Here is a 24,792-nt window from a genome sequence, read left to right as displayed (position 1 = left end):
TGTCATTTTAGTTGCTGTCATTCCCAATCGCTTCCACTTTGTTATAATACCACTGACAGTTGACTGTGGAATATTTAGTAGCGAGGAAATTTCACGACTGGACTTGTTGCACAGGTGGCATCCTATCGCAGTACCACGCTGGAATTCACTGAGCTCCTGAGAGCGGCCCATTCTTTCACAAATGTTTGTAGAAGCAGTCTGCATGCCTAGGTGCTTCATTTTATACACCTGTGGCCATGGAAGTGATTGGAACACCTGAATTCAATTATTTGGATGGGTGAGCGAATACTTTTGGCAATATAGTGTATATATTATCGTCTAATCACAAACTACATAAAACATGACTGCAGAATAAGCTAAACAAGGTTTGATTCATAAATCACCAAATATTTTACTTTAGTAAACAAATCAGAGCAGGAAAGCAGCTTAATTAATACACTCTCATAAACCGATATGTGGTATTCCTGAAGCTGCAACTGCTTTACCGTAGTATCCCAACAGCAGGTATGATGGAGACACAGAGAGAGATTACAGCAACATTGGCCCATGCTAGGGCTAAACGTAGCTTCATAAAAACCTGTCAGGGGAATACCATACACACACCACACCGAGAGAGAAAGAAATGAGGAAAGACGGGGAGGGGAGGACAGAGAGATTGGGGGATACAGAACAAGCGTGGCATTAAAAAGGCAAAACTGCCCCAATAAATGTCCTTACCTCACTCTGAGCTGAGTGTCATAGCCTACTGTCTACAGCAACAATGAGTACTGTAAGACTGCAATTTCACAGACAATTCTTGGGACCACCCCTAAGCTGCTCTCTCTCTCTCTCTCTCACACACACACACACACACACACACACACACACACAAACACACACACAAACACACACACACACTCAAGGATGTTGGAAGGAGGAGGGGTGGATGATGGAGATATAGAGGAAGACCAATAAACCAAATTACAAGCATGCATCCATTGTCTGATAAACGCTTCCACTGGGAATGTTGGGTCAGGATATTTTATATATAATTCTTCTGATAGTAGTAATTATTTGCTGTTCTATGTGCAATAAATTAGGTAAAAGAAAATTGTAATTTAGCTCTTCTTTAAAGGTGCAGGGTGTAATTTCTGTGCTACTAGCGACAAAGGCATCTAATTCCATTGAAGGCCATTCAAAAGAAGCCACGTATCCTGACAAAAAAATGTTTTTAAGCAACAAATAAATAGCAAATATTTCATTACATTATTGCAGATGGTTCACCAGTGCTCAAATTGTATTTATTTATTTTTGCCTGTAACAAAAACCCACTTATCTTATGACTATCTTACAGCAGCCAAAAGTTTCCTGTTTATCTTCACGAAATATAACATCTCATAAATTATAAAATTTTGATCAAATTTACTCTGTTATTTATTTAATCTGGTTCCAATAAAAGAAGTTCTCAAATTAAGACTTTCTTTCTTCTGCAGAACACAAACAAAGAAATTTAGAAAAATATCTCAGCTCTGTAGGTCCATTTAATGAAAGTGAATGGTGCGCATGCATCAAGATCATGATCGTGCCTAGAGACTGCAATGGCAAAGTACAGTGAAAAAGGAGTTTAATTTTGGACTGTTCTCACCCAAAACTGATTAGATGGCTTAAGAAGACATGGATTAAACCACTGGAGACATATGGATTAATTTTATGCGGCCTTTGTGTTTTTTGGACCTCCAGAGCTGAGATATTCTTTCTAAAATCTTCATTTGTATTATGCAGAAGACAGAAATAACATCTGGGATGGCATGAGGGGGAGTAAATGATTAATTAAATTTTTTATGTTTGGGTGACCTATTCCTTTAAAGTCTGCAGACCCAGCGGTCCATTGGCAGGACCAGGAGTGTGTAATAAGTTTCCGCTTACAATTTTAAAAGTCCTGGAATCTAGATACATGAATAGTCATATTTAATATCATTTGAAAGCTTAGAATCTGAACTTTTCATTATTTTTGCATTCATGTTACATAAAATAACAAGATAAGACCTGAAACCCTCTGTGTCACAAACGTCATGGTTACTGGTGTATCCTCCGTTCCCTGATGGAGGGAATGAGACGTTGGTGTCGATGTAGTGACATTAGGGGTCACTCTTGGGAGCCCGAGACACCTCTGGTCTTTGATAAAAGGCCAATGAAAATTGGCGAGTGGTATTTGCATGCCACTCCCCCAGACATACGGGTATAAAAGGAGCTGGTATGCAACCACTCATTCAGGTTTTACGCTGAGGAGCCGATATAAGGTCCGGCCATTTCAGCGGGTAGTTCAGCGTTGTGGCAGAAGGGACCAACGTCTCGTTCCCTCCATCAGGGAACGGAGGTTACACCAGTAACCATGACGTTCCCTATCTGTCACTCACTCGATGTTGGTGTCGATGTAGTGACACTAGAGGTCCCTATACAAAATGCCACAAGGCTGAACGGTGTTACGTGAACTGGTGGTGTGTGGTGGGCAGAATTGCTGTGTGCCTCATAGCCAGCACACCAGGTCAACACGTAACCTCCCCCAACACAGTTATGAGTGTCGAACGGCCCTTTTTGGGGACAAGTCGACTACCCAAAGATAGAGACAGGCTTAACCCAGTCGTGGCTTCTTTTGCCCTTCTCTTTTTCCACTCCCTAAAAAAGAAGGGGGATTATCCGACTGGGCCGCCAGGTCTAGTCGGGGGTTGTCCCTCCCAAGGGAAGGACACCACGGAGACCACACCTCGCCCCAAGAGAGGTGGGGATATTTTTAAGTGGAAAAATATGTCACATGGTCTTTCCAACCAAGTGGAGAGCCTTCAAGGTAGATCCTGCCCAATGGGGGAGGAGTTACTACAAACATGGATACTGGGGCAGAGGGGCTCTGCCCAAGGAAGACGCAGTTTGCCAGCAGCGAAACGAACTAGCGGAAGATAGAGATCGCATGGGGTTTAGCCTTACAGGGAACCACCACATGCGGAGCACCTACCCCAGAACAGGGCTCTTAGTTAGCGTGTGTACTGGGCCAGCAGTGAGTCTCTCAGAAAACTCGACTGCCACAGGGTTCAGAGGAAGTCAACCAGGGAACAAATTTTTTGAACACTACTGGGAATTAACGGCGCACGTCTTCAGCTCAAAAGGAGGTGGAAGGCGCTATGTGCAAGCGATACACCCGGCCGGCTATCCCTGGCTTATCTGCTTGTGTTGCGTGCCACTACCTGGGACGAAACCGGTTCCACCCGGAGGTTGTAGAACCTTGCAAAGGTGTTGAGTGTTGCCCAGCCCGCTGCTCTGCAAATGTCTGTTAGAGAGGCACCTCTGGCCAGGGCCCAAGAAGCCGCTACACCACGGGTAGAATGGGCTCGTAGCCCTACCGGGGGGCTGCATGTTTTGGGCGAGATATGCCATAGTTATGGCATCAACGAGCCAGTGGGCGATCCTCTGCTTGGAGACAGTGCTTCCTTTCCGCTGTGCACCAAAGCAGACAAAGAGCTGCTCAGAGACTCTAAAGCTCTGCGTGCGATCCAAATAGATGCGTAAAGCACACACCGCACACAGCAACGACAGGGCTGGGTCTGCCTCCTCCTGGGGCAGCGCTTGCAGGTTCACCACCTGGTCCCTGAAAGGAGTGGTGGGAACCTTGGGCACATAGCCCAGTCGGGGTCTCAGGATCACGTAAGAATAGCCCGGACCGAACTCCAGGCACGTTTTGCTGACAGAGAACGCTTGCAGGTCACCTACCCTCTTGATGGAAGTGAGTGCAGTCAGGAGGGCAGTCTTCAGGGAGAGTGCCTTAAGCTCGGCTGACTGCAAAGGCTCAGAGGGCCTCTGTAGACCCTGAAGAACTACGGAGAGATCCCATGAGGGAACGAGGGGCAGTCTGGAGGGATTCAGCCTCCTGGCGCCTCTTAGGAACCTGATGATCAGGTCGTGCTTCCCTAAGGACTTACCGTCAACTGCGTCATGGTGTGCTGCTATGGCAGCAACGTACACCTTCAAGGTGGAAGGGGACAGCCTCCCTTCCAGCCACTCCTGCAGGAAGGAAAGCACTGATCCGACTGCACATCTCTGGGGGTCTTCGTGTCGAGAAGAACACCACTTAGCGAATAGAGGCACTTAAAGGCATACAGGCGCCTCGTAGAGGGGGCCCTAGCCTGAGTGATCGTGTCTACCACCACGGGTGGTAGGCCACTTAGGTCTTCCGTGTCCTGTCCAGGGACCCGTCTGGGTGGGCCAGTAGGGTGCTACCAGGACAACCTGCTCCTCGTCCTCCCTGACCTTGCACAGGGTCTGTGCAAGTAGGCTCACTGGGGGAAATGCATATTTGCGAATGCCAGGGGGCCAGCTGTGTGCCAGCGCGTCTATGCCGAGGGGAGCCTCGGTGAGGGAGTACCAGAGCGGGCAGTGGGAGGATTCTTGGGAGGCGAACAGGTCCACCTGTGCCCGACCGAATCGACTCCAAATCAGCTGGACCACCTGAGGGTGGAGTCTCCACTCTCCCCTGAGGGAAACCTGCTGTGACAGCGCGTCCGCTGTAGTGTTGAGGTTGCCCGGGATGTGAGTGGCTTGCAGTGACTTGAGGTGCTGCTGACTCCGGAGGAGGAGACGGCGAGCGAGTTGTGACATACAGCGAGAGCGCAGACCGTCTTGGTGGTTGACATATGCTACCGCTGCCGTGCTGTCTGTCCGAACTAGCACGTGCTTGCCCTGGATCAACGGCAGAAGCTCCGCAGGGTGAGCAGAATTGCCAGTAACTCGAGGCAGTTGATGTGCCAACGCAGCCACGGACCCGTCCAGAGGCCGGTGGCTGCGTGCCCGTTGCAAACAGCGCCCCAGCCCATTTTGGAGGCGTCTGTCGTGACCACGACGCGCCTGGAGACTAGTTCTAGGGGAACACCTGCTCGTAGAAACGAGAGGTCGGTCCAAGGGCTGAAAAGACGGTGACAGACCGATGTAATGGCCACGCGGTGTGTCCCGTGGTGCCATGCCCGTCTCGGGACTCGAGTCTGGAGCCAATGCTGAAGCGGCCTCATATGCATCAACCCGAGCGGGGTGGCCACCGCCGAGGATGCCATATGCCCCAGAAGCCTCTGAAAATGTTTCAGTGGAACCGCTGTTTTCTGTTTGAACGCCTTCAAACAGGCCAGCACCGACTGGGCACGCTCGTTCGTAAGGCACGCTGTCAAGGAGACTGAGTCCAACTCCAAACCGAGAAAAGAGATGCTCTGAACCGGGAGGAGCTTGCTCTTTTCCCAGTTGACCCGAAGCCCTAGTCGGCTGAGGTGTGAGAGCACCAGGTCCCTGTGTGCATGTAACACGTCTCGAGAGTGAGCTAATATTAGCCAGTCATCGAGATAGTTGAGAATGCGAATGCCAAGAAACCGTGTCTTTTCGGCCTCGCCCATCTCGACCAGGTTGAGCCACAGGTGGCGCTCCTGGACCACTAGTGTGGCCATCGTCTGCCCGAGAGACCACGCCGTGACCTTCGTCGCCCGGAGGGAGAGGTCGGTCGCCGAGCGCAGTTCCTGCATCAAATCTGGGGCGGAACTACCCTCGTGCAGTTCTTTCAGCGCCTTGGCTTGGTGGACCTGCAGGAGAGCCATGGCGTGCAGGCAGAGGCGGCTTGTCCAGCAATGCTGTAGGCCTTAGCTGTCAGGGACGACGTGAGCCTACAGGGCTTGGATGGGAGCTTAGGGCGTCCACGCCAGGTGGTGGTGCTCTGCGGGCATAAGTGCACCGCGAGCGCCTTATCTACTGGGGGAATCGCCGTATAGCCCCTGGCCGCCCCGCCATCGAGGGTAGTGAGTGCGGGGGAACTGCGGAGTCGGGGTCGGGCAGTAAAAGGTGCCTCCCATGACTTCGTCAGCTCCTCATGCACCTCCGGGAAGAATGGCACTGGAGCGGGGCGCGGCTGTTTTGAGCAGCGCCGCGAGCCCAGAAACCAATCATCAAGCCGCGAGGGTTCAGGGGAGAGCGGAGGGTTCCACTCTAGCCCGACGCTCGCGGCCGCCCGGGAAAGCATGTCCGTCATTTCGGCATCAGCCTGTAACTGGGCAACCGTCCCTGAAGGGGGAAGCCCAGCTGAGGCTTCTGCATCCGACTGGACAAGCCCGCTCTCCGATGCTGCGCTCGAGAGCTCATCATCTTCGCGGGCCCCGAACAAGAAGCCAGACGCGCCGTGCGATGAGCCGGTGAACTCATCCGGAAGCCCGATTGGGGCAGACGAGCGTGCTGGGGAATGGGAGGTCCGCGGGGGGATACCCGGCGGAGGCGATCCCATTGAGGTCCCCAAATCGCCCCCAGTGCTAGCCGCGCTGACCTCATACCCATAGGTAGGAGGACCAAGGCGGGGAGCCGCTGGGGTGGCTTGCTTTCTTACGAAAGCAAGCCGCGACCGCAACGTTGCCATGGTCATGTTCTCGCAGTGAGAACATGAACCATTTATAAACGCTGCCTCCGTGTGGGTCGTGCCCAGACACGAAAGACAGCAATCATGACCATCCGAAGTTGAGAGAAAACGACCGCAACCAGGAATAACACACGATCGGAAAGGCATCTTTAGAAAGACGTGTCTTTAAAAAGACGTTCCGTGTGTGCGCTCTTTTAGAGAAATATACTCTTTTAGAGGGGAAAAACGCTCTTTCAGAAGATATGCTCTCTAGTTTATCTGCCGAAGCGCCCAGGGGCGTTCTCTGCAGTGCACCAGTGCAGAGGAGGGAGAAGCCGCTGAAATGCGCCGTCAGATCCAGCAGAGGTGAATGAACAGTGCTATTCAGCTCAATGAGCATGACCGTTCGGCTCCGAAGAGAAAATCTGAATGAGTGGTTGCATACCAGCTCCTTTTATACCCGTATGTCCGGGGGAGTGGCATGCAAATACCACTCGCCAATTTTCATTGGCCTTTTATCAAAGACCAGAGGTGTCTCGGGCTCCCAAGAGTGACCCCTAGTGTCACTACATCGACACCAACGTCGAGTGAGTGACAGATAGTGAATTAGCGTTTTCCAAATAGCACTAAAATAGACCTTTCACATTTTAAATGAAAGCTGTCTTTCTCATGAATCTGACAAAATATTTACCGGTAGTCCAGCAGAAAAAGCATGATAACCAAATCATCTGCAAAACATGTTCTCAGTTATCGATATTATACATCTTATATTATACATCAGCGAAAAGCTGAGGATCTCAGCTTTCCAACTACATGTAGATCAGGGCTACTCAACTTCGGAAAGGTCAGGGACCGCAAGGCTGGATCCCTGTACCCTCGAGGTACCCTGATTTTATATATATATATATATATATATATATATATATAGCTTTTTTACTATAAATCTCCACTTTCACTTTCAGATGTGAAAGTGAAACTAAACAGGCGCCACGTGTTTCTTACAGATGTGAAAGTGAAAGTGGAGATTTATAGCAAAAAATGACTTAAATATTGATCTGTTTCTCACCCACATCTGTCATATCACTTCTTAAGACATAGATTTAACCACTGGAGTTCTATAGATTATTTTTATGCTGCCTTTATGTGGTTTTTGGAGCTTCAATGTTCTGATCACCATTCACTTGCATTGTATGGACAAACAGAGCTGAGATATTTTTCTAAAAATCTTCATTTGTGTTCTGCTGAAGAAAGAAAGTCATACATATCTAGGATGGCATCAGGATGAGAAAATGATGAGAGAATTTAAATTTTGGGGTGAACTATCCCTTTTAGTAATTATTTTAAACATAAGGGGTGTAACAGTTCGATTTTCTGATATAGATAGATCAGTTCTGTTGTCACTGTGATTGTCAACTAACAAACACCATGAGTTGTTCAACATCACATAGTCTACACCAGAGATGTGTTAAAAAACAAGAGCGATATCTCCAATATTAGCACCAAAAAATTTGTTTACCCCCCCTTAGCTTTTTGCGGCGAAGTAGGTCAATAAAAAGCATTTGCGTGAGAAAAACTGCAGGAAAAACTGTTATTTGTTCCTGTAAATACTATTGTCATTACGAGTACATATCTCTGACGAGTTATTCAAGAGATTGGACAGATTCACGCCGTGTTGAGTAACACTCAAGTGAGATTTCAAGCGTACATGTTTGAATGACAGACTGCGGCGTGAGCGCGCATGTACTGTGTATGAACGCATGCACAGGCCGACCACTGCTTTCATAACATCAGACATCCTCAGATGTTGCCGTTGTTTTTTAAAATATTTGTAGCATCCTTGTGCAGTTGAATTCCCTCTCTAACGTGATTCAGCAATGTAGAGAACTAGCGTAAATCCTTATGAAAATGGACACCTCATAATTCATTCAAATTTGATAGGTTGCTGATAAATGTATTTTTGATGATGATATCAAATCGCTTGAGGGCCACACGTCAAGTGGCACTGATCTAGATTAAGGTTGATTAAGGGTTCTATTTCACTCATAGGATAAGATATTCAACAAAACTTTGAGGAAGGTGCGTGGGATCACAAAATTCACATGACGAGTACTCAGCCTGCATTTTAGATCTGTATGTTGTGGTGGAAAGTTATAGAGGAAAATGTATTTTTCCTAGTTCTTGCTGCTATCTAGTGGAATGAACTAACCCTTTTGCAGGGACATTGAGCAAACAGAGCTTAAATCACAGGCTTTCAAAGACAGGAAAAAAATAAATCAATAATAAATGTAAAACCAATATGTTGCAATTAGTGTAATGTATTTGTAAGATGAGCTTTTAAATATGGGTGCGAAAAATTGCAGGCGGCAACCAAAATATGCAGCAGAGCTTAAGGGGTTAAATAGGGCATACAGTACATCAACACTGGAAAGAAAATAGTGTTTGTCAAAGCATTTTATGGGGTATTGTAGTAGGCTAATTTAAGAATCTTCTGATGACGTAAACGTTTAAAAATGAACTGGAAGTGACAACAGAGAAAATTACACATAAATGCAGCACTGTGCACCTAAAATACTGTAAACCCAACTGCTTGTTAATGGCTGTTAATGCCTTTATATAGTAACAGGCTGTCCAAACAGTCGGCCCTTTAACCGCACTCAATTATCAGAGAGGAAGTTAGTGCTTTGTGTCTAAGCAGAAGTAAATAATTGCAGGACAGAGAGAATTAAGATCAAACTGCAGCAGCAGCCATATGTGGCATCTCTCTTGCCACTTACAAGATTTTGCCCAAGAAAAAAACCTTTGGAGTAAGAACTACTGCACTAAATACAATCACACAAAACTGAAATAATTCAGGTGAATCTGAATATACTGTATGTGAATATCAGGTGAAAAAAAAAAAATATATATATATATATATATATATTATATATATATATATATATATATGTACAGTTGTGCTCAAAAGTTTGCATACCCTGGCAGAAATTGTGAAATTTTGGCATTGATTTTGAAAATATGACTGATCATGTCTTTTATTTAAGGATAGTGATCATATGAAGCCATTTATTATCACATAGTTGTTTGGCTCCTTTTTAAATCGTAATGATAACAGAAATCACCCAAATGGCCCTGATCAGAAGTTTACATACTCTTGAATGTTTGGCCTTGTTACAGACACACAAGGTGAAACACACAGGTTTAAATGGCAATTAAAGGTTAATTTCCCACACCTGTGGCTTTTTAAATTGCAATTAGTGTCTGTGTATAAATAGTCAATGAGTTTGTTAGCTCTCACGTGGATGCACTGAGCAGGCTAGATACTGAGCCAAGTGGAGCAGAAAAGAACTGTCAAAAGACCTGCGTAACAAGGTAATGGAACATTATAAAGATGGAAAAGGATATAAAAAGATATCCAAAGCCTTGAAAATGCCAGTCAGTACTGTTAAATCACTTATTAAGAAGTGGAAAATTCGGGATCTCTTGAATCCAGGCCAAGGTCAGGTAGACCAAGAAAGATTTCAGCCACAACTGCTACAAGAATTGTTCGGGATACAGAGAAAAACCCACAAGTAACCTCAGGAGAAATACAGGCTGCTCTGGAAAAAGACAGTGTGGTTGTTTCAAGGAGCACAAAACGACGATACTTGAACAAAAATGAGCTGCATGGTCGAGTTGCCAGAAAGAAGCCTTTACTGCGCCAATGCCACAAAAAAGCCTGGTTACAATATGCCCGACAACACCTTGACATGCCTCACAGCTTCTGGTACACTGTAATTTGGAGTGACAAGACCAAAATAGAGCTTTATGGTCACAACCATAAGCGCTATGTTTGGAGAGGGGTCAACAAGGCCTATAGTGAAAAGAATACCATATCCACTGTGAAGCATGGTGGTGGCTCACTGATGTTTTGGGGGTGTGTGATCTCTAAAGGCACAGGGAATCTTGTGAAAATTGATGGCAAGACGAATGCAGCATGTTATCAGAAAATACTGGCAGACAATTTGCATTCTTCTGCACGAAAGATGCGCATGGGACGCTCTTGGACTTTCCAGCACGACAATGACCCTAAGCACAAGGCCAAGTTGACATTCCAGTGGTTACAGCAGAAAAAGGTGAAGGTTCTGGAGTGGCCATCACAGTCTCCTGACCTTAATATCATCGAGCCACTCTGGGGAGATCTCAAATGTGCGGTTCATGCAAGACGACCACAGACTTTACATGACCTGGAGGCATTTTGCCAAGACGAATGGGCAGCTACACCACCTGCAAGAATTTGGGGCCTCATAGACAACTATTACAAAAGACTGCACACTGTCATTGATGCTAAAGGGGGCAATACACAGTATTAAGAACTAAGGGAATGCAGACGTTTCAACAGAGGTCATTTCATTTTTTCCTTTGTTGCCATGTTTTGTTTTATGATTGTGCCATTCTGTTATAACCTACAGTTGAATATGAATCCCATAAGAAATAAAAGAAATGTGTTTTGCCTGCTCACTCATGTTTTCTTTCAAAATGGTACATATATTACCCATTCTCCAAGGGTATGCAAACTTTTGAGCACAACTGTATATATATATATGCCACTTACTGAATAAAATATGCAACTTAGTATGGTCATGTAACAACAATGTAGCATACAACATAACATTTCATAATAATATTATTTTACATAGTTGGCAGTATGCAGTACCGTCCCAGATAGTTCTGCAATAAGTTAACAGAACCCTCAGCATAGACACTGGTGTTAAAGGAAGACATTGACAGTGTATTACCTTCTGGCAGAAGTATTGAGTGGTAATGCTGAACACATCGAGGCATCGAGAAGCCTTCCTGAGCTCATCCTGCAGGTTAATCAGCTGCCGGGCCTGATCTTCACACCTCTCTTTCAGTCTCTGCACCATCAGACGCTCCCGCTCGGCATCCACACCCTCCACACGGCCACCCAGACGGGCAACACATGATTTCTGACGTACTGCGAGAGATAATAATAATAATTAAAATAAATAAATAAATAAATAAAGTTTCAATTTTCCATTGGGATTCAAAACAATATTCAGTAGATACAAGATAATTATGTTGTTTTAACCATCATGTTCTGTCACAACTAGCATTACTGTTATTATGTTTGAAGTCCCAGAGACCCCAAAATGTATATGTAATAATAATAATAGTAATGTTTAAAGTAACCTCCCATCAAATCAGTTTTTATTTAATTACATTAAATTAAATAATTTCCCTTCAGATTATTTTAATACGTTTCTCTGACCTAATCAAAAACCAGTAGGCAGATATTATTGAAGCTGTATCCCTCTTAAATGAGTTTCTGCTGTATAAGGACTGCACAATAATATATTATACATAGCATGATCAGGTAAAACATTTAGCAGTAACTGCTGACTTGCCCATCCCATGTCCACACACTTACACTTACAATTACCCATTGATGAGTCAGCACATGAACACTACAGGCAGCTAGAATAACAGTAAAGCTGGCTCTACACTAGCAGACTCAGAACAACTCAGTGAGCCTGTCACATTTACCGATTAAAAACGGAGAGAACATGTCACACTTAACAACTGCCTTTGAGTGGCTACTCATACAACCTGGCTACTCATAATCGTTATTGTATATTTAAACGGTTCCTTACCATGTACACTGAGTTTGTCAGCAATCTCCAACCACTTTTTTTTCTTTTAATGGTCTGTCATGATATGACATATGTGATATGTCATACAAACATCTGTGCTGACTCCAAAGAGCAATAAACTTCTTCTCCAAATGTACCGTCCACGAGCACTTTCCAGACTGCATGCTTTTTCTGCATAAAAAAAAAATCGCTTTCGTCCTCTGGCAAAAAAACAAACACTTTATACATGAACTGCACTCATTGGTCACTGCCTTGGTGGCGTGTTCCTGCCCCACCTACAGCCAGCGATAATTTCAAGTCAGCCTGATGTGTATTTTTAGTGTTTTAAGGCATTAACTCAGCTGGGAGTCCAGACAGTCGAGTGATTAACACCTCCCACTGAGAGGTGCTAATGTGGGCTTTGTCTCCTTCTGCCTGGCCAGTGATTATGTTAATGAAGCTAACACCTGAAAATCATTGGAAAAATCAGCTAGTGTAGAGCCAGCTTAATCCAGGAGATGCCTGTACAGTACAACATTACAATCGTGCATGGACATTCAGTTAACAGCTCGACGCGCCACTATTCGAATACCAAAATCACTATTCGGTTATTCTACGCGTGCAATAGAGGTCTTCAACCCGACACAGACTGGACAAGGTGTGACAAACCATCGGGTTTGGGTCAGTTTTTCAAGTATAGGGTGAGATAGGGGCTGTTCAAACATGCTTTTCTGGGCGTCTGCACTGTTTTTCTATGTACTGTTAACACACGCGGGACGGGCGTCTTTGATTGTTGCACTGAATCTCACAGTTTTATCTTTCAGCGTCTCGCACAGGATCGCCACATTTTTAGACACCAAGTAAAGTTAAAAATAACGTATTTTTTTTTAATAAACGTATCATGAAACAGCTATGTTTTTTCATTCGTTGCGCTGTGCTGTTTTCTGAAAAAGGACTGCATGTGACTGTTACACCATTAACCATGATTCCAGGTTGTTTTTCACCAAGTAAAGTTTCAGCGCTTTATAAACGGTAACACAGTGTTTTCCCTTTTGCTCTAATGTGCAAATTTATGTACAATTGTTATATAAGTTCAATGCCATTTGAGTTTAAACCATTTAAAAATCAAAGCATCCCGAAGAGGCTGTTTAATCACTTCACGCACATGACAATACTTGTGTTCACTGCCTCACGGAAATGTCAGCCCGGCCTGCCCGGGAAGAGCACATCCTACATGTAGTAACAATTTGATTATTGTTGTTTAAGTTTAATGTGAGATTTTATTATTTGAAGAGCTACGTATTTACTATTTAAGCTCATAGCTCACTGTGCACTATATTTGCTGCTATATAATGTTTGAGGAAATTCCATCACAATAAACATTCTTTATTCCCGACTCCCAATGAAAAACCGATTAACCATACATGAAACCTCACAGTTAAGTGAATGTTAAAAACAGTAACCGTGCACATCCCTACAATCCACACAATGATATGAATATTCATATACATTATTTTAAAGCAATATGTCACAAGAAGACTGTACGTTTGAGATATTGTTTGAGGTGAGAAACAGATCTATATTTAAATCCCTTTTTACTATAAATCTCCATTTTCACTTTCACATTGTTCTTCTATTGTTTTTGGCGATTCACATTCTTCGTGAATATCGCCATCTACTGGACGGGGAGGAGAATTTATAGTATAAAAGGACTTACATTTGTATCTGTTTCTCACCCACAATTTTCATTTTTGGGTGAACTATCCTTTTAAGTGGTACTGCAGGTTCTATGTGCAGCAGAGTTCCTAAAACCACACTGACTGTGGTAAAATCACTGTAACACAGCCTTGATTGATGCACAGCTACAGGCTTACTGCTTTTAGAAAATGGTAACAATAGCAATATGACAAAATACCAATGTTGAATAAATAATTATATTTATTAATGATAATCACAATAAACTCCTTTTCCAACAAGTAATATCCTTTCTTACCCGAACTATAGGTGATAATGTATGCAGACATGGCACTTTATGCAGACATGGCACTTGGAATATTGAATTCTGTTGTTTTGAGGTCACAGGTGAGAAAATTTCCGAGTTTTCTATGTTAATAATAGTTTATTGACCAACATTCAGTTTGTTTTGTGTAAGACCTAAACATCCATTTCAATTTAAGAATTTTTCTCATTTCTTCATCTTACATTGTTCATTTATCTTTACATCAGTTACTCGCAGGTTTCCTAATGGAAGTCTTTAGTCTTCACAGTGTTGCTAGGACAACCACTAGCAGCCTCATTTTGGTTAATGAGGGATGGAAAATGACAATGGGAGGGGCTGAGAAAGCCGGGCAGAAGAAAAAGCTATAACACACAGGAGACACTTACCGGGGGATTGAGGCTTAGGAGAGACCGCTGCAAACCTCTTTGGAGAAGACACAATGGGACGTGTGGTTTCTAGATCCCTTTGAAACTCTTTTCTAGAGGCTAAATGAGAAACAAAGAATGCATTCATAAATGCCACTTTCATAACTGAAAACATAAGAGAGGAAAAGTGTGTATATTATATCTCGTGTATAACTGGTCACTGGTCATTTTGGTAACACTTTCTATAAAAGCCCATATTTGCAATGCATTGTAAAGGCATTATAAATGCATTATTAATGTCTCAACATATGCCTTATAATATGTTATAACAATAAATGTAACAGCAATTATAATACATGATAATACTTACCTATTCATATTTATACCTTAGAAGTTATAATACTACTACAGAAGTTATATTGTGTTATATATTGCGCATGCTTAAAGCAACAAAATCAATGTGTTCTTATAAACATCCAAAAGATATTTTAAGTGGATATAAGTCATTATGTGTAAAGCTTGTAAAATTGAAGTTATACAAATGCACAGAATACAGAGGAACATTTAATGTAAAAAAAAAAAAAAAAAAAAAAAAAAAAAAACCTAAAGCTACAAGTTACATCTTACTGAAATAATGTTAATACACAAAATGTCTACTTCTTGTGGTTATACGTTTGAAACTGAGTTTTTTTTACATTAGCGAATTGGCCCTATTGACTTCCATTGTTAGTGCCTCACTTAAATGTTTGCTTTTTTTTTTTTTTTTTAAAGAAAATATTTGCGTGCTAATCAACTTTGCATATTGAATTGAATGGTCATGTATTTATACCAACATGATGACACGGGAAGTCGGCATGCTGTTTCCGAGAGTTCCGGCACCCTAGAATCGATCACATTATGCTGACTCACTGACAAACGGCATTTCCAATCAGACATGTTTGCATCAGCTCCAATGAGTATACCTTCCCCTGTGGCGTGACCGCACATCGAGTCAGCAGCGTGGGAGGCTCGGGATTGGATCCCGTGTTGAAACCAGAAAGAAGTCGCGTTTGCAATAATCAGTGACGAGCGTGATTCAGAGGTTGCATTTTTCCCTTTAACATTACGTTTTTTACTCCACTGAGGGTTAGGTTTAGGTGTTGGGTTTCGGTTGAGGGGTTCAGTTTATAAATCATGCATTTCTCTTCACTGTATTACAGCCTGTACAGCTGAAAACAAATTGCTTCACAACTCGCTTTTGGCGCCCCTACATGGACAACTCATCTGAAAAAACGGTGCTCACACATGCACATCCATCCAACAGCACTTACCGCTTTGGCCACTGGGGGCAGTGTTTTGAATTTCGGTAAGCACAGACGGATTTCAGCTAAAGAAATGTCAAACTACTGTTTTTGATTTCACTGTGAGATCAGTCTGTTTACAAATCATGGTAGTGTTTGTTGTACATATCAGTAGCTCTCATTCGACGAACAAAATATGTGTGTCGATTACACGTGTGACCAAATCTTTGATAATTATTTTACAAAACACACACAAGAATAAAAAATCTAACTGATTCTGTACTGTACTCTACTCAGTACAATAATGCATCTTATTTGGAGACATAAAAACTACAGAACTGCTGATGTTCTGATGTGCACGAATGCATTTCAATGCACTTAATAAAAATAAAAAAGTATGGTACCATACAGTCCATTTAAGACATACAGTATACAAAATCATTTTGGTTACACTTTAATTTGCAGTGTACTTGTTACAGTGTAATTACACAAGTACTGAGTAATATTAATTAACAACATGTACTTACTATAGGTTTAGGGTTAGGGTTAATTACATGTAATATTTACTGTTATTACTATAGTCATGTAATATGTGTAACAAGGACACTGTAAAATAAGTGACTAAAAATTTGATGGGAAATTCAACAAGGAAAGCTTGTTAAATCGCAATTCTCCTATTGATTTATGATCAATTTTAAGTTTTATTATTATATTATCATTAGGCTTATGGCCTATGTTCCACCTAAATTACATTATGTTGGGCAAAATTACATAGGAATTATTTTAACATCTCAAAATATAAATGCTCCTTTGTATTCTGAGCGTTTTAATATAAATAAAATTATATAGGCTTGACTTGTTATTAATTGTATGTTACAAGTTCTTTATATGAAGATCTTTATAAGAAGACATTGCTTTTGTAACTTAAAGCAGGCTAAGACCACTTATAATGGTATATGATGAAATCATAAAGCCTTGTGGCTGTTTACACTACATTGCTTTTGCATGACAGCACTTATACAGTACAATACAGTACATTATATACAGTGTGTGTGTGTGTATATATATGTGTATGTATGTATGTATATATATATATATAGTACTACAATCTTTAAAGTATACCTATGAATAGGTTAAGTAATTCTTCAGGTTCAGTAATACTGTCGTTACGATAATGAGAAGTTATAACATATTTTAAGGTTTATCATGAAACTTTATGAATGCATCATAATGAATTTATAATGCCTTTACAATGCATTATAAATATGGGCTTCATAGAAAATGTTACAGTCATTTCAAATGTCCCTGCTGTGTGACGTTAATCTTTAATTAGTACAAATATTCCATGTTGTATTTAAATAAATAATGGATTCATAATTAATACATTAATTAATTAATGATAAAATCATTTATAATAGAAGTAGCCAAATACTAATTATGAAAGAATTTGCAAAATTCAGTTTAACATAGTTTTAGATGAAGTATACATCACATTGCTGGACATGCCAATTAACAAAAGCATGATTAAAAGTTGCCCACTAGCTGGAGCTGTGGGTCCAGTTTTTTTCTACCTTATGACTGCCGTGTCAAGTCAGTGTTTTCAAAAATAATGCAATGCTTAAATTCAGCCACTAGAGGGCTCTCCAAGAAATGTTCAACTCTGTACTGCATACAGGAGAACAAAATGTTTGATTATGTTAACATAATTGACTCTTGACATTATTCCAATGTTTGACAACATTTCAACTTGATTAAGCTGTCTTGCGAAGCGAAACACGGTGAATAACTGAAATCAATGGAGACTGACCACATTTGGTGAGGCCAAGCATTGATTTTCACACAATCATATGTCTATGACTTTTCTATTTTACTTTTGATATAAAATGGTGGAATTTTTTTAATTTTTTGTTTGTTGTTTTAATGTATTTTTTGTTTGTTTTATTGTTCTTATATATATATATATATATATATATATATATATATATATATATATATATATATATATATATAATTATTATTATTATTATTATTATTATTATTATTTATAATTGTTTTTTTTTTTCATATTGAGTTAAATATTTGTTATTGAAAAGGTGATTCAAATAAGCCCATAATGGTTTATAACCTCTCCTGCATATCTGTTTTAATTCTTAAGATACCAAATAAATAATTAAATACATTATCTGGTTTGCTCGTTCCACTCTGGCATCATGAGAAAACATATCAGTGTCTGTCTACAACCATCAACAGGCCCCCAAATTACAACTTCAGTGAGTGTGTTTGTATAAAAACCAATATGTAATAACTACCAAAAATCAGCTTACTCAACACAATAAAACCGCATTTACATGAAACTTAAAATCATCAAAATCATCATTCTCTGAGCAAAAATCAACCTTTGCAGATGCTTAAACCAGGGTTAAAACTTAAGGGGGGCTCGGGGCAAAAATGCCATCAAACATGACAAAAATGCTCCAGAAATACAACATTTTAGGACAAAAAAATGTCCTTTACTCTTGTAATCATCAGTTCTTAATATTCTATTTTAGTCATAGTTATACACTGATCAACCCAACATTAAAACCACTGACAGATTAAGTGAATAACATTAATTATTTATTGGACCAACAAGTCCGATCCACGGCGGCTCCACCTCGCAACTTACAGGACTTAAAGGATCTGCTGCTAATATCTTGGTACCAGATACCACAGGACACCTTCAGAGGTCTTGTAGAGTCCATGCTTCGATGGGTCAGAGCTATTTTGGCGGCACGTGGGGAACCTACATGATATTAGGCAGGTGGTTTTAATGTTGTGGCTGATCGGTGTACATATGGCATAAAATATAAATTAATGTTGATTTATTTATCAGAGAAAGAGGTAATCATTCTCAATCTTAAGAAATTGTATTAATTAAATGTTTTAATTAGTATTTGACATAAACGGATGAGACACAACTTATGTTATGAATGGTTAGAAAAAAAATTGCCCTCATAAAGGTAAAAAATGCCTCTGAAAATCCAATAAAGGGGGCAAATATTGCCCCTTAATGTAAAAGTTAATTTCTGACACTGGCTTAAACTGTTTGTGACCTTACGCTGACAAACGAAAACCGTTTAAACGTTGTCGGCTTAATAAGGATAATTGGTGTAAGATTCATTAACACTGATTAAAGCTCAGTATTTGCATGTAATTATGAATTCCAGTTATCAGGGCAAAATATTTTTGTCACATAAGCTGTATTCTTTGAATTGCAGAACCAAAACCTGACTAAAATAGTAGACTATTAAAAGTCAATAATGAATTGTACATAAATATGTCCTCTCACAACACACATTTTAACACTGTATCAGTATATCACAATATGTACAGACAATATTTACAGTATTCCTGTAAAATAAAGTACAGTACTTGATGTTTTGGTCACACCGGGGGGTAAAGTGTGTGTTAAAATGAACTGAAGTGTGAATGTGGTTGTCATAGTGACAGCAGCATGCTTCGTCAGTGATACACCTCTCCACACAGGATCATGTGACTGCTTACAATACACACAATATTGGCCAGATTACATTTGCACAACAGCAAACAAAGATCTTACATGCTACTGCAGAGACAACATCATCTAAACATGTTACACTTTCTTTCCAGACTAAGGCTAACAGTTATATAATAAAGAGAGCATTCAGCTTGTCTGCCATGGTATAGTTCATGTTAAACTGGTTTTATCTAGCTTGAGGCACCTGCTATACTGATGATCTCAATGCATCATATTTAGAAATAGAAATTAGAACTTTTTTTTTTTTTATCTGTTATGAAAATGTTTTCTTAATTACTTACCACTTACTTAATTAACAATATATTATCAATCAATTATAAGCCTTACATTTACCTTTACTGGCATGTTACACCATTTAGAAAGTATCAGATTAATATAAAAACCAGTAATACACAAAAAAAATTCTCAGAACTCTACTGTGAAAAAGTAATGATAAATTACATCAGTGGTAAAGTATTTATACAACATGGTAGTGTTTGTTGTACTGCCTGTAGTTTATACTGTTATTAATAAAAAAAAATTTAAAAAATAAAAAATAAAAAAATACTGTATTACGGTATTGAGAGTCTAATGACAATCGCAATAATGAATAATGAGAATTATCAAACGTAAAACGCAGAGTGTATTACGTTTATAATAATTTGGTAGTAAAATGTGCTGAATTATTATTAAAATAATGTCACAATGCAAAAAGGTCTTACAGTAGTATAATAGTGCAGATCTCACAAAGCCTGTAATGCAATAAAATCATATGCTCATTACAATGATTTGAAAAAATAAGGTTACAGTGAGTAACCTTTGAGTAACCATTGAGTAACCATTGAACTCCTTACAATGGATGTGAATGTGGCCAAATTTTAGAGGGTTTAAAGGCAGAAATGTGAAGCTTATCATTTAAAAAAGCACTTATACGGGGTTGCTGCAGAGTTTTTAAAATCAAACTTAAGACTTTTAAAGGGTTGATTCATCATGTGGAACTTTAACTTTGAAATACACAGGGGACTCTTATTTTGAAATGTTTGCAGTCACTGCTTCCAGCTGCTCATTCAAACAAATAAGGAATGTAAAATGTGTAAAGTAATGTACAACGTATTACTGTACAATATAAACAATTAAAAGTAAACATTGTCATATTTCATCAACACTATATCATCAACATCAACAGTTCATCTTTAGTGATAGTTTGTCATAAATTTCCAAAATGGCTTAATGGTGGAGAACTGCTCTACAACCGCTGCAAACACTCACAAGCCCCCGCGTGCTTGGAGAAAATACAACAGTGCCACGTTTTCACTTTGAAGGATGCAGCGCATGCATTTATTTAATTAAATTGTATTCTTTTGAAGTTTGATAATCACATTAGGTCATATCACAATTCCTGTCTTTCCACCCTCAAATTTAAGACCTCTTTAAATAAAAATTAAGACTTTTGTTGTATCATTTAAGATATTTAAGGCTTTCTATTACCTTACATTTTGGAAAACTGAATTTAAGACATTTTAAGACTTTTTATAGATTCGCAGGAACCATGTCAATGCCCTGATGTCCCATGTTGTCATGAACACTTTCAAGGACCTGTTCTTTTAGAGATGAGGGTAAGAGCAGCTGTTGACATTCACCACAATGTTGGTCATTCACAATGCAATAAAGCAAGCCATCCAGCTCTCTAACACACTACCACTGCTTTATCAGTGACAGTACAGGCTTTGATAGACAAGATCTCTAATGAGTGGTGGGCTTTTGTTTACCTTCTCAAAAGGTTCTGAAAGAACTGGGAGTGGGATCTTTCATTTGAAAATCCTTCAGTTCAGCTGTTGTATAACCCGGCAAAGTAGGCGTATTTTCTTGAGGATTACTGCCTTCCTCTACTCTACACTCTAAAGCATGAATCTGTCTAACCCTACAGCACTTTTCACCAGTGTTGGGCCTAACACAGTCGTAAAACCTGACTGAGGCCCACACACAAAGTCATAAATCTTACTGATAAAAATCAATCAAAGGGAGTCCAAAACAGACTACAAATCCAATGAAGCCTTGCTCACTAAAGGATCGAACTCTCAACTCCTACTGGATGAGGCACATGACAGAATGCCCCTCAACCATGACGTCATCGGGAGTAGAAATACTTCTGAGATCCATCTGGGCATTGCTTCCAGTATCTTTGCTTGCCATGTGTAGACGCAGCTCATCGCTGCTCTCAGGTGTAGCCTCGTGGCACAAGGAAGTAACATCTGACTTGAAACTGTGGCCATACAATCTCCATCTCGCTGGACGAGTTGAGATTACTCTGTGTTCCACCGAACACTCTAACGGATCCGAAGGAGACCGCCGAGCAATCCGCATCTTCATCCGTTTGCCTGCAGAAGTGAAGAAAAAAGATTTCTCTTCCCTCTTCAATCAAGTCGACGTCGCTGATTTCTCCACCAGCCGCCGAGAATCAGCAGCCGTACCGCCCGCCGACAGAGCGAGGAAATGGACTCCCGTCATCACCCGAGCCTCGGGGAAACGAGTCGGAGTCAAATGACGGATGAACAGACATTCTACCTGCGTCCTCGTGCGATTCAAGTAAGAGGTTTACGTCTGGGCAGAGATAGAATATTATAGTGTGTTATTCTTGTGTATCAAGGTTATTGCTTGTACAGTTTACGGACTGCCGAGTCCGCTCATTGCTGCTAATAATACTCAAGGTATTACTGTAATGTACTGTTATCACGAATGAGATCTGCTGTGTTGTAGTCCAACCACATTGGACTGTTGTGTATTTCTGCCATCGCGGGTGAGACCGGCATACTGAGTTTATCCATTAAAGAACCAAAGACCGCAGGATGGTTTACGAGCCATCCACCGTGTCTCTGAGTGATAAACTAACAGCTGCTTTCTCTCCCACGATTGCGAAACCGGCTTTGGTGCCACCACTTTATTCTCTCTCTCTCTCGTACTAACCACACACACACGCGACCCCTCACAAACACTCTTGCACACACTTTTGTCTAGTAGATAACTTCGTGATAAAGCTCAGTTTTGTCCCTAAGTTATCATACAAGCGGAGATACGCCATTAACCGGGTTCTCTCCGCCCACATTCGTGGCCATATTCTCTGGCCGGAAATCTCGCATGAAGTACTCTCCATGAGAGTCACGTCTGCCATTTTGTGCACGTCACTCCTTACACACACACACACACACATACACACACCCATTCACCCATTCACGCACGCACGCACGCACGCACGCACACACACACCTTCCTCTCATGTGTTATAGGCTTATTTTGGTTTCCATATCTAATCATGTCACTGTTTAGTTTGTAGTTGTAAGTCGGAAGTTTATTGACTGCATTGTATTGATTATTAATTGATATTACTGCATAAATAAACTTTGTTATATTTCAAAATACCAAGTGTTTTGGTTTGTTTTGCATACACCTGTGTCAAATGCTGGCAGGGGATGTCAGTGCTCGGATTCAAGCCTTCACTGTTTCCTTTTGAATGTCGATTTTCTTAAGAAAACAATCTAATATTGAGACTGTTATATTGTCTGGTTATTAGTCCCTGATTCCAGGATGGTGCCTCAGCGATATTAATCCTTATTAATATTCTATTGATTTTGATAATTGATAATTATCTTTGATGATTGTTCAATTTGAAGGATCAATAAGATAGTGTTAATTCTAATCAATGTTCCATTGATTTTAATAATGAATGATTATCTTTGATAATAATTAATATTCTGTTGAACTTGATGGTTATCTTTGATTGTTGATGTGAAGGATTAAAAGAGCTAACACTGATTCAAATCAATGTTCTATTGATTTTAATAACTGATAATTATCTTTGATAATTGTTAATTATTGCTAATAACCAAACCCGCTCCTGAACGTAGCACACTACATTTACTGGTGCCCCGTATGAGGCTTTAATAAGTTAGATTCTATTATTTAATTTAAATATTAATTAATAACTAAAGAAATCATTTTTAATTATTTCTGATAGTAACACTGATCTAAACAACCAGTCAGGTTCTAAGGCTGTTCCTTTGTTTATGATATTGCAGAAGGCAATACAGTCATCATATTCTGTATCCTCAGGAGTGGCAGGCTCCCCTGCTGATGGCTACCTAGAGAGGGCATCAACAGCTGCATTATGACGTCCTGGGCCGTATTTCATAAAAAATTAGCTATAAAATTTTTTAATAAAAATTTAACAATTGGGCAAATAAGCATGTGTTCATCCAATTAAAGCATTACAACACAGTATAATGATAATGAGATGCTGGCGGCATCACTCACCCACAGGTGAGCCGCGAGGGGGCGGGAGCAAAGAGCGGCGGGTGGGGGTGGGGCCACTGGGGGGTGTGGGGCTGCCGCGGTGAGGACTTCTCACACTGCTGCTTTCAGTGAGGGAGAGAGGGGAGCGAGAGAGGAGGGTCTCCTCGCTTCCACTGTTTGGACCTGTGGAAAAGAAAACAAGAAGCTTGTGATTGACATCCTTGCATTCTTCTGTCTACTACTATGGATTTCATAGAAGATGAACTGCTGCCAACTCCAGCCGTACAACAAGAGATGCTTCACTGACCACTACCTACACCTCAGACTTATAATGGACTTCAGAGGAAATGAACTACCACAAGCTTCAAGCTGGATTGCAAGGCACACTTCAGTGACCACTGCCTGCATCACTTTTCTTAAAATGTAATACATAGACAATAAATTACTGCCAACCAAGGCCTTTACATAGACTTCCACAGTCAATGTTTTCTCAGTTAATACATGATTGTATCACATACAGCTAACTAATGTTGACATTACATTCATGCTGTACAGCCAGAGGGGAACTGACTCCCCCAGCTGAGCCCGGTTTCTCCTAATGTTTTTTCTTCTTCTTTTTTTTTCTTTTTTTCCCTTATTAACTAACATCTTTTAGTTTTGGGTTCCTTGCCATAGTCGCCTTTGGTTTGCTCTCTGGGGGCCTAAAGCAAATAAATTTAAGGCATGATTTTCAATGTCACATTTTAATGAAACTGCTCATTGAGGACTCAAGACATTTAAGATATTACAGACATTACAGCATACTTTTCTGAAAAGCTGCTTTGAAACGATGTGTATTGTGAAAATCACTATACAAATAAAAATGACTTAACTTGAAAAAATACATCTTTGAAGAAAAGCATTCTTTTTTTGCTGTTGTGTACTATCACTTCTGCTCTTGTGTTGTACTCATTATCTTGCTATGTGCATTTGGCAATCATTTAGTTCCTTGGTATATACAGTATACTGTAAAAGTACCATGCTATTACCATTTGATAATATCACAGTATCACAGTGGTACTGCCACAGTACTTTATTGGTCATTAAAAGCCTCTTAAAAACATGCTTAACTATTTTTCTTCTGGCTTGCTGAGTTTGAATTATATTAACTAATGGTGGTAAAGAGACAGAGCCCATCAATCAGTCCAGAAGTACTGTATATGACATGTTCTGCTGACACTGCAGACATGCTGTCTCCAACTTCACTTATATTCCATTCATCTCAGTGTAGAAATGGAAATGTGGTGGATTTCTGGCCAGGTGGACTCC

At 40.7% G+C, this 24,792-nt stretch overlaps 1 protein-coding gene across 2 annotated transcripts in view; it reads right to left on the bottom strand.

The window, feature by feature from the left end:
- The window catches only part of LOC127430026 (microtubule-associated tumor suppressor candidate 2-like), a 55,306-nt gene that overhangs the window by 27,124 nt on the left and 3,390 nt on the right, over positions 1 to 24,792 (bottom strand). The window contains exons 2-4 of one of the 2 annotated variants that reach the window (XM_051679436.1): positions 23,506 to 23,667; positions 14,404 to 14,502; positions 11,164 to 11,363 (exon numbers count right to left, since the gene is read on the bottom strand). In XM_051679436.1, the coding sequence (XP_051535396.1) occupies positions 11,164 to 11,363; positions 14,404 to 14,502; positions 23,506 to 23,667 (461 nt within the window). Of the gene's footprint in view, positions 1 to 11,163; positions 11,364 to 12,039; positions 12,172 to 14,403; positions 14,503 to 23,505; positions 23,668 to 24,792 lie in introns of those variants that run through there. The other variant, XM_051679437.1, reaches the window with a different exon arrangement.

Source organism: Myxocyprinus asiaticus, chromosome 39 (genome assembly GCF_019703515.2).
Source record: "Myxocyprinus asiaticus isolate MX2 ecotype Aquarium Trade chromosome 39, UBuf_Myxa_2, whole genome shotgun sequence".
Lineage (NCBI taxonomy): Eukaryota > Metazoa > Chordata > Actinopteri > Cypriniformes > Catostomidae > Myxocyprinus > Myxocyprinus asiaticus.
Note: the sequence above shows the minus strand (reverse complement) of the source record. Positions and strands in the feature narration are given on the sequence as shown.